This window comes from Echiichthys vipera (genome assembly GCF_963691815.1).
Source record: "Echiichthys vipera genome assembly, chromosome: 7".
Lineage (NCBI taxonomy): Eukaryota > Metazoa > Chordata > Actinopteri > Perciformes > Trachinidae > Echiichthys > Echiichthys vipera.
The window spans coordinates 28,396,406-28,412,350 of NC_139832.1; the positions used below are offsets into that span (position 1 = coordinate 28,396,406).

At 42.0% G+C, this 15,945-nt stretch overlaps 1 protein-coding gene across 1 annotated transcript in view; it reads left to right on the forward strand.

Annotated features, from left to right (window-relative positions):
* The window catches only part of jph3b (junctophilin 3b), a gene marked incomplete at both ends in the record, with an annotated part of 60,249 nt that overhangs the window by 23,381 nt on the left and 20,923 nt on the right, over positions 1–15,945 (forward strand). Inside the window, one exon of the mRNA XM_083917127.1 lies at positions 1,071–1,436. Within this exon, the coding sequence (XP_083773253.1) occupies positions 1,071–1,436 (366 nt within the window). The remainder of the gene's footprint in view (positions 1–1,070; positions 1,437–15,945) is intronic.

A 15,945-nucleotide genomic window follows, 5' to 3' on the forward strand; every position in this document is an offset into this window, starting at 1 on the left:
CAGCCAATGAGAGCGTGAGACTAGGGTTGAGGGGTCGCCTGTAACAGTGAGAACTTTATGCTCATGTCCTTGCATGTGTTTTTGTTATAGAACAGTTTGGAGACAAGATCTTGTAGTGTGTAACACCCTGCTGCTGGGTCAGTCAGGTAGTGTGAAACAAGTCAGCAAATTGTGTAGTGTTAACAGCACAGCGATCGGATGACATTGGAAGTCTAGTGGTGACTTACAGTAGCTATCATCATGTAGTGGCAAATGTGGACAGCAAAACAACAAAACCTGTCAACTTAGTAATGACTAAGTGCTCTGATCACTCTGATCAGAGCACTGTGATCGGTTTCTAGTTCAAATTGGGATTCTTGTGGTTATCATCGGTATCATCGGTAGTATCATCGGCCTTGTGAGAGGTTAAATACCTGGATCTCCACACCAGTTAGTTGGACCAGTCTCAGCCTGGTCAGATGCGTACATGAACTGATGAAGCCTCTTGGATGAGAGGTGAAACGTCTTCCTAGACAAACAACCAGTCCAGTTGTTTTTGACTGAAATTGCTTTGAGGATAACGATGACCTGGACGAATGAGAACATTTACAGGCTGATTCTTGTGGTTGTTTCTTGCTTTGGACAGTAGCCAGGTTGCTAGCTGTAGTCATGTTGCTAACGATATGAACGAGTAACTGATTGATGCAGTCAGGCCGACCAGATTGTTCTAACGTTATTTGTACATATTTAAAACAATGGACAGAAAATATGTTATTATCGTCTCTGTTGTGCAATTTGGAAACAAATGCAGTGTGTCCTGTGTTGTTGGCAGCGCTGGTGCCGAGGAAAACAGAAAGTGATCGGGTGGTCTTTGGGACAGCGACAATAATTCCTGCTACCGGAGGAAAAGTTGAAAAGTTGTTGTTCCAACTTTAGTGCACAGACATGAGGTAGAAATCGATGTCATCAGCATAGGATGCTCTTTCTGTCATGTTATGGTAGAGCTATAGCTCCATAGCTGACCTGCCAACCAAAACTCTAGGCATCATTAATTGTACACACTCAACCAATGCAACCTTTCACCTTTCCAGTCTTGGCGATGCTGATGCAGAGTTGGCAGTCGCAGATGATGATGTGGATGCCACGGCAACAGAGACCTACTGTGGGGAGTGGAAGAACGACAAGCGGACAGGATTCGGTGTGAGTCGGCGGTCCGACGGGCTGCAGTATGAGGGGGAGTGGCTTAGCAACAAACGCCACGGCTATGGCTGCACCACGTTTCCTGATGGCACAAAAGAGGAAGGGAAGTACAAACAGAACATCCTGGTGAGCGGCAAAAGGAAGAACCTGATCCCTCTCCGGGCCAGTAAGATCAGAGAGAAAGTGGACCGAGCTGTGGAGGGAGCACTGAAAGCAGCAGACATCGCCCGGCAGAAGGCTGAGATCGCTCTGTCCAGGTAGTGGCTTTGTGGTGTTTGGTGAATGAGTGTCTTTCTTGTGTCATTTCCCTCCTATCCTTCGATTTAAGTAAACGGCCGCCCCAGTCTGGAGGTGGTTTGTGTGCATAACTTAAATGTTGCATGAGCCAAAAATTAAAGTCCCAGAAAACTGATCTACTCAATTAACATGTACATGATACAGCATGTCATGTACTTCTGCACACCAATTGGGATTTAGAAATACTTGTCAGTTCGTGTGAACATGAGTCTGGGTCATTCTTTACTTTTGTATAGATACTCCAGAATTTTTGATAAATCAAACTTTTCATTCTCTTTTTTTGTGTTTGCAACTTGGCATCTTTGACAACTTTCTTGTTGCAGCTATGACTGGCAAAAAGTTTGTCTAATGGCACTAATAAATACTCCCCTCATCACCTGCATTTTTCCAGAGGCAGAACACACTGGAATTCAATGAACACACAGAATCTTCAAACTGAACTGACTATACCGAATCACCATTGTCATTGGCTGAATCGGTTACTTTTAGTGAAAAGACTGAGAGCGCTATTGTCGGCTCAGCTGTGATACACTTAAAGAAGCTGTAGCATACTCAATGTTCACAATCACTTGGGACCAAATACCAACCACATTTAAAAAAGTAAAAGTAAAAAAACATACCTGTGCAGGCTTCATAAATGATTTGTTGCCTATGAAGAGAGAATGTTTTGGTCATTTTTTCAACAACCACCTGAGGCAAGGCTACTAATTTTGGTCAAACAGCAGTTTGCCTACAGTGAAACTACGATGCTATCCCTGTGAATGAAAGTAGGTCTTTTTAGGCAAATTCGGTCATCAAGTAAGCCATTGAGACAATTTTTTTTCGTGTATGAACGAAGATTTTCCGGAGAGACGCTTACAGCCTGCCATGGCTAACACTGATTAGCACGGGGTGGACAGTTGAACACATTAAAACGTCTTTTTTAACCACTAATACTGCTCAAAATAACCACAAACCTCTGCAGTAGCATGAGAAGAGTCCCTACACATAAACCGAAGCACCAACAATGTAGTATGTGAACACTGAGGGTAATTAAAGAGTATTTTGAAAGACCTACCTACTGGCCCCGGTACCAGCTTCTCGTAACGTTAGTAAAGTCCATTTAAGTCGACTACAAAATGCAATCCAAAAGGAAAGGAATGGAATAGATTGGATTGGGTTTATATAGCACCTTTCTCAGTACTCAAGGGTCCAGGTTCCATTCATTCACACAGACGTACATTCGTTAATAGTTCATACGTGAAAAAAATTGTCTCGATGACCGAATTTGCCTAAAAAGACCCTGGGAGGATTTTACACCGGAAATTAACTTTAGCCGTCTGAACTTGTCCAGGGGTGTTAAGTTACCATGGGAGAGGACTTGAAATCCTGAACTTGAGGATGAGAAAAGTTAAGTAATCCAGGCAATTAAATTAAGTTACTGCAATTTGAATTTAGTTTGAAGTCAATTGACACAGAAGTTTGAGTTTAAATGACATACAATATTAAGTTGATGTAATTATCAACGTTATTATGTCAACACAACTCATCAACATAATATTTGTAACTTAAAAGCAACTAACTAACTAAATCAATATATGAGATATTTGTATTTGTAGCCAGTAAGCAAATTACTTTATTAGAGTGTGCATAGTGTACTGCCTGAAATGATTTAAATCAACAAAGTGATTGGTAATTTTCACCTGTTACTTCCTTTCCTCACCTTCCATCTCACTCAGTTTCTTATCTTTGTATTGTACCGCTGACCGTGTCCACAACCATTCCACATTACAATTGAGATCAATGGCAGATTAAGAACAGGATTAAGGTTACGGTGAAAATTGGGTTAAGGAGGTCATGGACAAGTGAAACAGCAAGCAAAGCAAGACAGTCTGGAGCTGTTCAGATTCTGATGAAGCTGCTCTGCTGAATGGAAATGAGAAGCTGCTCTCACTATGACCCTGCTCACTGAACTAAAACAATGAGCACAGTCGGGGTTAAGATGTTAATGGGTGCCTTAGCCTTCTTTACAGCAGCTGGAAACTTTTGGACAGGACTATAAAGCAACAGTTTTTGTTTATCAGCTCAGGTCTCTGAAATTAATTAGCTGTCCTGGGACCTGTAGTCATGGATGCATATCGATACTCTTGTCATGTGGGGACCAATAAGAAAGTAATCCTATGGCCGTTTCAGTCCCAGTCATATTTCAAGGGTGTTATTTCCAGGTTATAGGGCCATGGATACAGTAGTTCTGTGGCAGTGGGCTTGGACATTATCTATTATATTCTTCATACCTTCATGACATTTCAATGGGATACACTGTATGGTATATTATGGTATTTGTGTAAGAAAAACTCCAAGCTGAACTGCTAAAAATGAGGCTGGTCCATCTTCAAGGTCAGTCCATATATGTGAGTCCGAGCTAAAGTTAGCTCTGGGGCTACACACTGTTAATAACACTTCTTGGAATTCGAAAAATGAAATAAATGAGAGCCCAGACTGATATGTATTTTTAATTAGTCTGGTGATGCCAGGCTAATATTAAAGCTGCAGTCGGCAAGTCTGGCCAATTGAGTTGACACAGTCAAATGTTGAATGTTTACAACTCTCACGCCCCTCCCCCTCTACCATCGAGCTCCTCCGCTCCCTCTCATCAAGTGCTCGTCAGTGCTCGTGCACCAAATTCCTGTGAACGCGCCTGTGTCTTCTCTCATAAAAAAACAGCCTGGGGTACACGCTACACAGAGGTAGACTCGCTAACTGCTAACATAATTTAGCGTATGCGTAGCATGAGGCTTGTGCATGTGATATTGTAACATGCACAAGGGGGGGGGGGGGGGGGGTCTGTAGTGTGTGCACAAACTGTGAACTGTGCTGAGTGGACAGGATGACACGGGCGCAGTGGATTTTTGCAAAACAAACAACCGGCTCTACGTGCACGTAGAGGCACATTTTTTTTCTAAGACCGGATGATTTATGTTGTTCTATTGGAGCATAGTGTCGACTTAAGTGAATATGATCAAACAAGTGTTGGCGACTGCGACTTTAACTGCTACTGAATTTATTCACTGGATCGTTTGAACAACAGGATCATGGATTATAAATACTTTGATTGATTTATTTTCATTTGAAATGTAAAACACACAGGTTGCTGTGCTGCCTCACATGTCCCTCAGGTACAATGAAGTATGTATCTTTCTTATTTTCTAAACTGTAGTTTTTACCTGTTGGAGCACCATGTGAGAGTGAAAAAAAGTAGTAATTGTAGCAAAAAACAACCTACAAGCTCTACATGCACGTATAGAGAATAGAGGCACACTATTTTCCTCTAAGACGGATGTTTTATGTTGTTCTATCAGAGCATAGTGTTGGTTTCAGTGAATATGATCAAACAGGTGTTGCAGGGGCGGCTAGTGGCACAGTGGTTAGAGCAGTCTTCCCATGTAAAGAGGCTGATGGTCCTTGAGGCAGTGGCTGTGGGTTTGACTCCGACCTGCCGCCCTGTGCTGCATGTCTCTCTCTCTCTCACCCCATTTCTTGTCTGTCCTATCTAATAAAAGGCTTGAAAACTGCCAAAAAATAATCTTTAAAAAGACTAGCAAACAAAAATGTTGCCGACTGGGACTTTAAGCTCCGGATCTACTGGATTACATCGAAAAACCAGGGACAGATTTCTGTTGCTTTCATGTTTATTATAGTAGGGATTAATTTGTGATCTGATGGAAGTACACTATATTGCAAAGATTGGACTGAGGGACATTTCTGCAGGGGCTATTGCTTAGAAGGTGTCAGTGGCCATGTGAATCTTTGCCACTGAATCTTTGCCACGTGAAAACAGTACAAAACTTATTTTAAAAGGTGAAGTGGACATTAAATACACCATCAATACACACAGATAGATGTGGATCAATTTAAAACGTCATGCAGCAGGATCTTCTTACATTGCAAATAGTTTGATCAGGACATGATGGAGCTGCTGAATGACTCATCTCTGTGGATTCTTGCTATCTTGAGGGTAAATCCAGCTGCAACAACCTTATCATTGATGGTATTCCAGAAGGTGAGTGAAATATGGGCCGACTCTGAGCAGAAGGTTGTGGATATTTCTAGAGATAAGCTGTATCTTGACCCTATCAGATAGAGACTGAAAGGGACCATTGTAGAGGAAAAGTAGGACAACAAAGAAAAAAGCATTTGGTAAAAGAAATGTGGACAAGCTCCTGAGCTTCAAGGACAGAGTGCTGTGAAAAGCAAAAAAAACACTCAAGGGGACAAATATATTCATCAGTAACAAGGGAAGGAAGCAGCCTACAGTTTTCTCTCCCAATAATTGCGATTTGTGTGTGTATGTTTGGAATTTCGGGTGCGTTTTATGAACATAAAAATAACGATGTGATCTGTGCGGGAGAGCAGAGCGCAAGACCTCCTGCTTTATTTTGCTTCATGTTTATGTTCAGCTGTATAGAGTCGTGTTCAGTTACTGCTGATGAAAACCCAACATTTTCTGACTATGCTGCGTCATAATAAAAGCATTTAAGTAACAAACTAACAGGGGCTTTTATTGTGAAGGACTTATAGGAAATGCAGCCACCCCGGATCAGAGGGTTTTTAATGTGCAAAAAAACCCCAAACTGATTCAGCGATTAGACGACTATAGGCAAGACGGGAAGAATCAGATTTGACTATGAACATTTTTAGTCGGGGACACCGCTACAATGTGTCTGGAGGGTGACTTTAAAGACTGCAAGCAGGGGGAAACAGCTAGCTTGGCTCTGTCACTGCCAAAGCTCATGATTAGCTCTTATCCAGGGTGTGTCCTTGTTTATTAATCAAACAAAAATGTTTAATGCTAGCCGTGGCTTCCAGTCTAGCTCAGCATCTCTTTAGCTTCATATTCAAGTGACAGATATGAAAGTATTGTAAGCAATATGCATATATCTCAAAATGTCAGGTGCTGGTCATTGCTACAGTCAAATTCAGTTTTGAAAGGTTGTCATCATGTGATGTCCTCATTTAAACAAGTGAAAACTTGGAATCTCTTCTGACATGCACTTCCAAAACTAAAGCTTTGATTAGGACTCATGATGCAATGGCAAAACAAATATTTTAACGTAAAAAAAGATGCATTCCCTTTTGGCTTGGAAAGGAGATCTGATTTGTTTTATCATATCTTTTTTTTTTTATATATCTTTGCTACAAAATATCAGCATCACTCAGTATCACTTTATGCAACCTACAGTATGTGACTAGTATTTGAATGCTCAGTGGAAAAGAAGCAGATACCGTCATTTAAGTGTGTAAGAAGACACATAGCCTCACAGTGCAAGCACACATTTCTCTTGTGTTGGGTGGATGTCCAGTCCTGCAAACACACTCAGTTTGTGAATGAACTGGTTGTCGGAAAAGGGATAAGCTTTACTATCTGATTAGCAGCTGACCTTGAAACAGATCAATAATGTAACACACTGACACCATTGTCAATAACAGTAACTTACATGTGTGTACAGTATACACTGGAGATCAAAATTGGAGAAAAAAAAAAGACTCATTCTAAATACTGTTATTTTTTATTGTTCATAATTTGATATAATATCCACTGTGGCTATACCACTGCTATCCTGGCATGTTTTTTAAATAACCAAGGTACTTCAACTGAAAACCTTTAGTGATCAAGCAGTGATCAAAATGAGAGAACAGTGTTCATTGTGTCAGAAGAGAAGATTTCAACCATGTTTTCTTCTGTAGGATTGAAAAATGAACAGGAAGTGTAGAGACCACAGCTTTGAATGACTTCAGCACATCTGCACCCACAGGACATCACTAGTTTCTCACACTGCTCTGGTTTGATCTGCGTCCATTCTGACTCAGTCTCTTCCACAGTTCACTAACTGGAGTGGGTTCCTTAGACACTGGACTGGTCATTTCATTGGACGAGCGGTCTTTTTGAGGGACTTAAATTAATCTGTGTCTTTGTAAAGTTTCAGTATTCTTGAAATCACAGAGTGTGAACGCCCAACCTCTCTCTGAGGGCTGAGAGGGTCGTCCCTTTGGCCTTCATCTCCTTAGAGCAGCTCCCATCTTGCAAAGTAACCAGGAGAGCTGCAGATAAAAAGGGAGTGTTTATCAAAGAAGTCAATGTCACAAGGTGCAGATTAACACCAACAACTGGGAGGATCTGAAAGGGTTCTCTCATTTTACTCACTGCTTTCTTTTTAATTAAATAAAGCTTTTTGCCTTGGTTATTTAAAAAAACATGCTAGTACAGCAGTGGTAAAGGCACAGTGGATATTCTATCAAATTATGAACAGTAAAAAATAACAACATTTCAAAATTAATCAAGTATTTATGGTGTACAATGTATATCCTCGTGTTTGCATGAGTAGAACACCTGTTTTCTACAAATATCAAGACTAAGCTTGTTAAAGGCACAGAGAAACTACAAGAGTGTGACCAAAAATGGTGTGAGAAAAGGTAGAAAAGAGAAAACATGGAAAGCGTTAGTGAGAAAAAGACGTTAGGACAGTAAAACACAAAGATTGAGATTTCTGCATTATGCCAACAATGGAAGGAAGCCTGAGAGAATGGAGAGGCTGAACTAGAGGCTCTCTGTCAGACACACACACACATACACACACACACACACACACACACACACACACACACACACACACACACACACACACACACACACACACACACACACACACACACACACACACACACACACACACACACACACACACAGAGGATACATGAGTTGAATCAGTAAAGTTCCGATCCTATTAGTCCTGATGACAGTCTTCTGCTGAGGGCAGTATGACCACAGCTTGATGCAGCTGCCCACCTCACTCATCTCCCACTGTTGATAAATCCCTCAGGAGAAGAAAGAAAGAAATGTAGACAAATTTAAGTTCAAATTAGTCACTCACCAGCAGACTGACGAACAGCTCTTTCCCCTGGACCATACGCACTGCAAACAAACATGGGCACACACACTCACACACGGACAGTCTCCCATGACACTGTCATAACACTTTTTCACTTTTACACGTCCTATCTATCTGTGGGAGCACCCTTGATTTCGTTTCATACTGTACCTTGTGCAGTAGCAATAAAGGCTATCTTATCTTATCTTATCTCTCTCCTCTTGCATGATTCTACATTTTAAAGTGGCAAAAGCCAAGTGTTTCGAACTATCCTTATTAAGTAAATGCTGGCTATAAACATCATCTGTGTTCAGACTGGTTCCCTATAAGCGTCATTTTCAGAGGAAAGTGCTTAAGTTTTGCATGTACTTATGAAGCAAATAAAATAATAACATGTCGTCCTTAGCAGCACATTACAGCTTAATTTCTTCCGTTCTTACCTTTTACAATAAGAGGCAACTCAACAAAATAGCTTACAGTAGGTTTCATCAGGTAGCGTAAATGGCAGACTGTGGAACAGCCAGAGTAAGTGTGGAAAATCTACTTGGAAAGAGAAAAAAGAGCCCCATTGACCAATGACAAAAAGAAGGCTAAGAGGGAGAGCTAGCAAGTGTTTCACTCTGAGCACTGAGATCAGGGCTTCTGGTTCAATTTTGGGTTTTTACAGTTGTTTATCTGCTTTGGACAGTATTCTGCTATATATATCTAGCTATGTGGCCAACGATACATGAACATGCAACTGAACAATTAACTTGTTCATATAAAATTGCAGAATGTCCTGTGTTAGTGGCAACCACAGACTGTATAAAAAAAGGACGTAGCATACCTGTTGAGGTCCGTTCCCTCAACTTGATCCAATCGTCCTCGCCTACGAGAGTCTCCATCTTGCCAAACTTTGACTCCGCCTCATTTCCTCTTACCAAAAAAGGGCATGTATGTGACGTTGGGGGGAGGGAGATACGTCCATCTGGCTGATGTTTACCTCCGAGGAGAAGTGAGGGCCAGAGGCTAGCTGTCACTCAAGAGGCCACGCCCCTAATTATTCATAAACTTTAACCTTCAATAAAATAAAAAATAGCCTGGTACAAAAAAATTCACCCCCCTCAGTGTTGTCATGGAGATATGACTTAAACATACAGACTAGAATGTTTTTTGTACCAGGTCTTAAACAAGTTTAATGATGCTGTGAAAACGGCCTGTTTAACATGGGAGTCAATGAGAAACTGCTCTATTGTGCAAAATACTCCTAGTGGACACTGAAAGAACTGCAGTTTTTAGCACTTCCTTATTGGATCAAACAAGAAGTCGCTGTGGTGGGGGCTTGGTGGTAAAGTTAGTTCTGAGGAAAAGAGAACGCTGTTGTGAAACCTCAAGCTTATCTAAATTCTGAGCCAAAACTCTGTCACATGTATAGTACAACAAGCAAACAACGAACAAATAAAAAGGTGTTTCTACGTGGTTTTGGGTAAACTTTTATCTGCATACGATTGTTATGATCACTGACCTTTTAGAGCTGATCACATGAGTTCTGTATCAGCTGCGGAGAACGAAAATATAGAGTGAAGGAACCAGATTTGTTGTTGTGCATTCATGAGCCTCTCAGGATAAATCCATTTTGACAAACTGTATTTCTGTCACATCTTAAGCTCCCTTGGTAAGTTGTTTTTGTCGATGAGGACATTATTTTAAGTTCATCCCAGTGACTAGTACAGAATTCGTCAGACATGTTTCAAACGCGTCAGTGAGACGATATTGGAGTTGTAGAGTATATTTCCGCTCTCTCTTTCTTTTCTCTTCTGTTTGTAGTAAGCTTGGCTAAACTCATTTCCGACCTATTACTGGATACAGAGAGATGAAATTGATATTGACCTTTTTTTTGATATGACAGAAAACAATAAAGTGACTTCTAACTACAGCATGTTCTTTTAAAGGTGGTACCCATTGCATTTAACTTTAACTGTCAATATTTAATCATCAAATTATTTAGGATACTTTCCCATAATCTCTGGTGGGGAAGTCATTTTGTGTAATTATACTGATGCCTCAAAATTAACATACCAGCGATTTATTGATGTGTGGACTCATGAAACTGTATTATTCATTGATTTCACATGGCTGTCAGTTGTCCTTGCCTGTTAAACTGTTTTTGTCAATCTTTTGGTCAACATCTATCTCTCTTGGTGTTCGTCACTGATGCAGTGGCTGTATCTCTCTCTGTTTCAACAATCCTTGCGTGCCTGTCATAGAGCAGTTCATCTGTCTTTGATGATATTTCTCCAGTGTTTTTCCTTGAAAGCCATTTAGTTTCAAAGTAAGTTTGAAAGTTCTATGGGTTTCAACAATGTTTGGCTGAATCCAAGTAGTAGCAATGTGGACCCACATGTGTATCTGGACTTGTTAATACCTAGCAGCAACTTATCTTGAACCCAATCACAGCCCCAGATGCAGCAACAGTGCCCCTTAAAAACAGGTATTGGAGACAGTGTAATATCTGCACTGTACATCCATATGCCAGACTAATACCCATAGACCCCCATGTTAAAATACCCATCTTTACAGCAGAAATAAACATGTTTACAGCCTGGTACAAAAGCACTTTTGGTCCTTACACTGTAAAATGAAGATGAACGTAGCTTCCAGGTCTGAAAAGTGAAGCCAATGCAAAAGCGCCTTAAACCTGCATTTTTTCTATTTTACAACAGGGGTGACTCTAACCAGATGGATTGATTCACATTTGCTCAGCATTTCCATGTGGGAACTCTGGTTTGGAGATCTTTTGGGAAGGGGCAAAAATACTGGTTGCTGATTGGATAAACCATCTGTCTATCGCCAACATACGTCCCAAATCAACCAATCCGACCAAGGAAGTGTATGACGTAACAGTGTTGAGGCAAAGCTCAGAAAGTAAACAATGTGTCAGTAAAGGATATTTGCTGTCTGTGTAACGCAAATGAACGTATAAAAGGCACAATTTCAGGAGCCCGGTCCATATTCAACAGAAGGATCCAAGAGAAAAAAGCTTTAGTGAGCAACTAACCGAATTAGGGCTGCTGCTCTCTGAAAATGTGTCTAGATCAGGTCGGATTTGTACGCGTTGCTTCCACTTGCTTGTTAGACTAGGAGTTTGCTGTTGGCATCACACTCAAACTTGCCTCAAAACCAACGCTGATTGGATGTGCATTTGGCGAACAGCTCCACATTGTCTCCGTCACACATTATCAGACTGATCTGACTGCCAGTAAAATACAGTGGAGCTTGCAAGATCAGGATGGTCTCACAAGGCTAGGATGAATCCACTGGTTGCAAAAATAAGTCTGTTTGTTTAGAAGTAAAGTGCTAGTGTTAGCTGGTAACTAAAGGGAAATTGGGATAATAGAATTTTCTCTTTCTTACTCCACTTTGTAATCCACGCCATCATATCTTTTTAACAGCATGTATCCCAATGGATGTGGCGTTGGGTGTCTACAGCGTTCCCGTTGTGCGACTGTAATAATCACCCGTGCGAAAAAAGAGTACGCTGTATATTTAGATTCAACTGATAAATTAAACTAATCAAAAAATTATTTCAAGGCTTAACGTTCTGCATAATTGAGGACGTGCTGTTTTGAGTGAAAGGTGGGTGCCGCCACATATGGCTAGCATAGACTATAGGCGTCATTCGTTTTACCTCTGTTCCATACACATTCCACCTCCACCGCTCATTTTTGGATTAGTCCGGAGTTAGACGGCATCAGTTACTGTTAAGATAGTGACAGCCAGAACCACTGGAGCTCCACACTTTAAACTTCATTTTTGCTCTTCAGAAACCAGCGAGTGACGTCACAGAGAATACATCCATGTGTTATTCAGTCAATGGCCAAGACATTAAAAAAAGGAAAGGTGTAAAGATACACAGTCGGATCGGGCCTCAGCTAATGTGTGCTGAGTAGCATTGTGCTTGGATATTTGGAGGGCAGGAGCTCATGCACAGGGGGGGGGGGGGGGGGTTATTTTTGGGGAGGGACAGAGTGTCCTTGTTTAAAGTAGGGTGCCAGTTTTTGTATGCTTGAAGCAAATATACCAAGATCTCACTACAAAAAGTATTTGAACTAACCCTATTTCAAGAGGGCAGTCAGTATCTACAGCAGTGTTGTATGTATGTTCCCCGGTCGCATAAGCCTTTGCTGATTTAAATTGGCATTTTGGGTTAGGGAGTAGGTTTAGGGTCTACATAAGCCTATTTGCTGTGGAAAAAAATAAGAGACCCGGGAACATAGGACCCTTTTTTAAAAAAATGGTCTGATGTCCCATACTAAGCAGGAACCGGACCCGGGGAACATAGGTACACTCCTCAAAGTGCTGAGTGGCTTTCAGCTTAATAATAACACATTTTTATTTAGTGTGAGCATGGTTACATGTCCTAGTTACCATTATCACAGAGTACAGAGCTGTGATCAGAAAGCCATACAAGCTAGTGTAGCAGGTATTTGGTCATGAAACATAATATTAGATCCTGACCCGATGATGGCGCTTAAGGAGAGTTAAGAGATCACCGAAGTTACGATTCATCTTGAGGGGATCATTCATTTCTGAAATGGATGACACATCTCCACTTCCTCCCACTGTACAAAAGTGAGGCCGAAATATCCTAGATACGGGCGATGCATCTTATAATTTAGCAGCTAGAGTCTGCGCAGTAGGGATTGGGACAGTGAGCCGCGGTATCGAATCCCTGTTCATTCAGCCGTCTGACCAATTGAGAGTTGATCACAGCTGTCAATCATGATGTTTCACCGTGTTTATATAGCATCAAATATTTACTTATCTGAAAGGAATAAATATCAGTGTGATAAAAACTACCAAAAAAGACAGAAACCATCACTTTATTTTAATTTGACGTGTACTTTGCGTTATAGTTGGACCCATGTCATGACATTGAGGGGGCGGGGTGTACGACATGTACTGCAGCCAGCCACCAGGGGGCGATCAATATGTTTTGACTTCTTTTTCGGGTAGCTGTATAGTCGTCCATCTTCACAGTCCGTGGTTTAGATATCTTAGATAAAGCCAAAAATGTTGCCCTGTTGTTGGAGAGGAAAATGAGAAAAAGTCAGCAGATCATCAGAGTTTGGATTCATCCTATGGGTACCATGACAACGTCTGCACTTTCATCTCAACCCATCCAGTACAGTACTAAAAGACTCACTCCACTGTTAAAATGTTCCAAAGCGAGCGAATGCAAGAGGAATAAGTTTTCAATATTCTCTGATCTAGTCCAAAAAAGTGAAATGTACGTAGACTTTCATACTGACGACTACGTATGCTTCACCTGTTACACGCTTTACCTATTTATTTATTTTTGCATTAGATAACATAGCTAGACTTATGTTGTCTCCATAGAAACATCTACATTTAGAAATAGTCCATTTATTTAAAAGCCATAACACGTTTTTCACTGTGAGATAGACGCTCACGACACTGCTGAATCTTGTCAGCAAGAGCAAAAGGTAACACATACAATTCTATGAGTGGTGTTGCTCTAAATATTTGCCAATTTCATTGCAGACAGTTCAGGGAGGTGATGCAGGTTGCGTGGCAGGACATGACACTGTGTTATGATCTAAACTGTACGTTCGGTACAGTTGTAGCCTGGTCTTTACACCAGCTCTTTCTTTGTGGTATATATATACACACACACACACACACACACACACACACACACACACACACACACACACACACACACACACACACACACACTCACACAAAGGTCTAACCCAGATTCAGTCAGCAGCATAGGACAGGACAGCCTCTCACTCTCCGTGTCCCAGAACGGAGCAGCGGGTATTTCCTTGTGGAACACCAGGAGAAACCCTGGAAGGTGAAACAGTCGCAGGATACTTGCTGCAGATATTCTTGGAGCTAAACGAAAGCACAATTGCAATCTGGTTCAAGGATGGTGCAAATGTTTGTCCAACTTTCTTTTTTAAGGGTTTCTAAATATGTCCACAGGCTGTTTATGAACACTCATCTAACTTCTTAATGTTGATCCGTGTCAGGAGGCAGAGAGGTCAAAGGTCAGGTTCGAATCAAAAAAAAACCCGGAGCTGAAGAATTTCTGTCAGCTGTCCACGGTCCTGATGTTACAGTAAATCCTGGATTTGTGTGTGTGTGTGAAACTCCGTTGATGTGCCCTGATCTCTGTTATCACATGTGCTGATGTAACTGATGTGGCATCAGGCTATGTGTGATTAGTTGGTACCAGATAAACACACCAGTGACTCACTGTGCTTTGAGGACGGAGCCATTCACTGCAATGCTGTGACCTCGTTTCATCGGCAAGCCTAAAGCTCAGCGCACACTGACACACGCATACACACATACATGCGCTATTAGCAGTGATGCAAACCGGAAGGCTGTTAGATATTCAGGTATGAATCACCCTCGTTCTCATCAGGTTCAGAATAATGACAGCGATGATGGAGGAGCTTAGCGGTGTCCTGGATTAGACTTTCTCTCTCCAGTCCTCGCCTCACCTCACCTCAGTGTGCCTGTGTTTGTCTTCCTCTGTGTATATCTCTGTGTGTATCTCCTACAAACCTTCTGTTTGCTTCAGTTCACCTTGGCCTTGCTATCCCTACTCATTCACCCTGTCCTCTTAAAGGTGCTAAACGTTGCATTTTAGGGCGCCCTCCGACTTGGCCTAGATGATCCGTGCACCGTGCTTTAGGGTGATTTCCCCGTGGCCCAGGCCCCCTTGCACTTAGGGCGCACTCACACTGTCCTTCTGTCCCGGGCCAAAACCGTTTTTTCAGCTAAAGCCTAGTACCTTTAAGCAGTGTGAGTGCACCCGTTCCGCGCATCACTGCGGCCAGCGGGCCGTCCACGAGCACGAGCACGAGCCCTACGGCGATAGCAATATGTGCGCCTGTTCGGACATAGAAAATAGAAGGACGGACCATGCGCGGACATTTAACAACAACAACAATGGCGGTGAAAGGTTCACGTTGGTGTGGTACGGAGGTGGAGTGTTTACTGCAGATTTGATCGATGAAAAGATTCAAAAACAGTCGACAAGACGCACAAAAACTCCAAAGCCACAAACACGCGATCAATGCGTGTGACAAGTTACGACGTGATGTCGTATGGACAGCAAGAAGCATTGGCCGAGGCCCAGGCAGTGTGAGTACAAACGGGGCTGGGGCGCGGGGCTGAGAGGGAGGGGGGACAAGTACCCTAAAGCCCGGGTCGCGGTACGGAAGGACAGTGTGAGTGCGCCCTCATATTACTTGAAATTATCTGAGCCCCAGCTCAGTTGCTTCTTGCTAATACGTCATCACCCCTCGGAGATTTAGTTTTGTCTGACTGTTTTTGAACATTTAATCTGACCAAATCTGCAGTAAACCGTTTGGTGGCATCTTTTTAAATGTCCGTCACGGGGGAAAAGTCGTACACAAACAGGCATCAGGACTGCAGTCAATGCTCGCACCCGTGCTCAAACACGTGTGCACGCTCGTGCCCGTACATATGCATACGTGCTTTTCAAAAGCCCACCTCTTTCAATGGCGGTACAGTTGTCCTCACA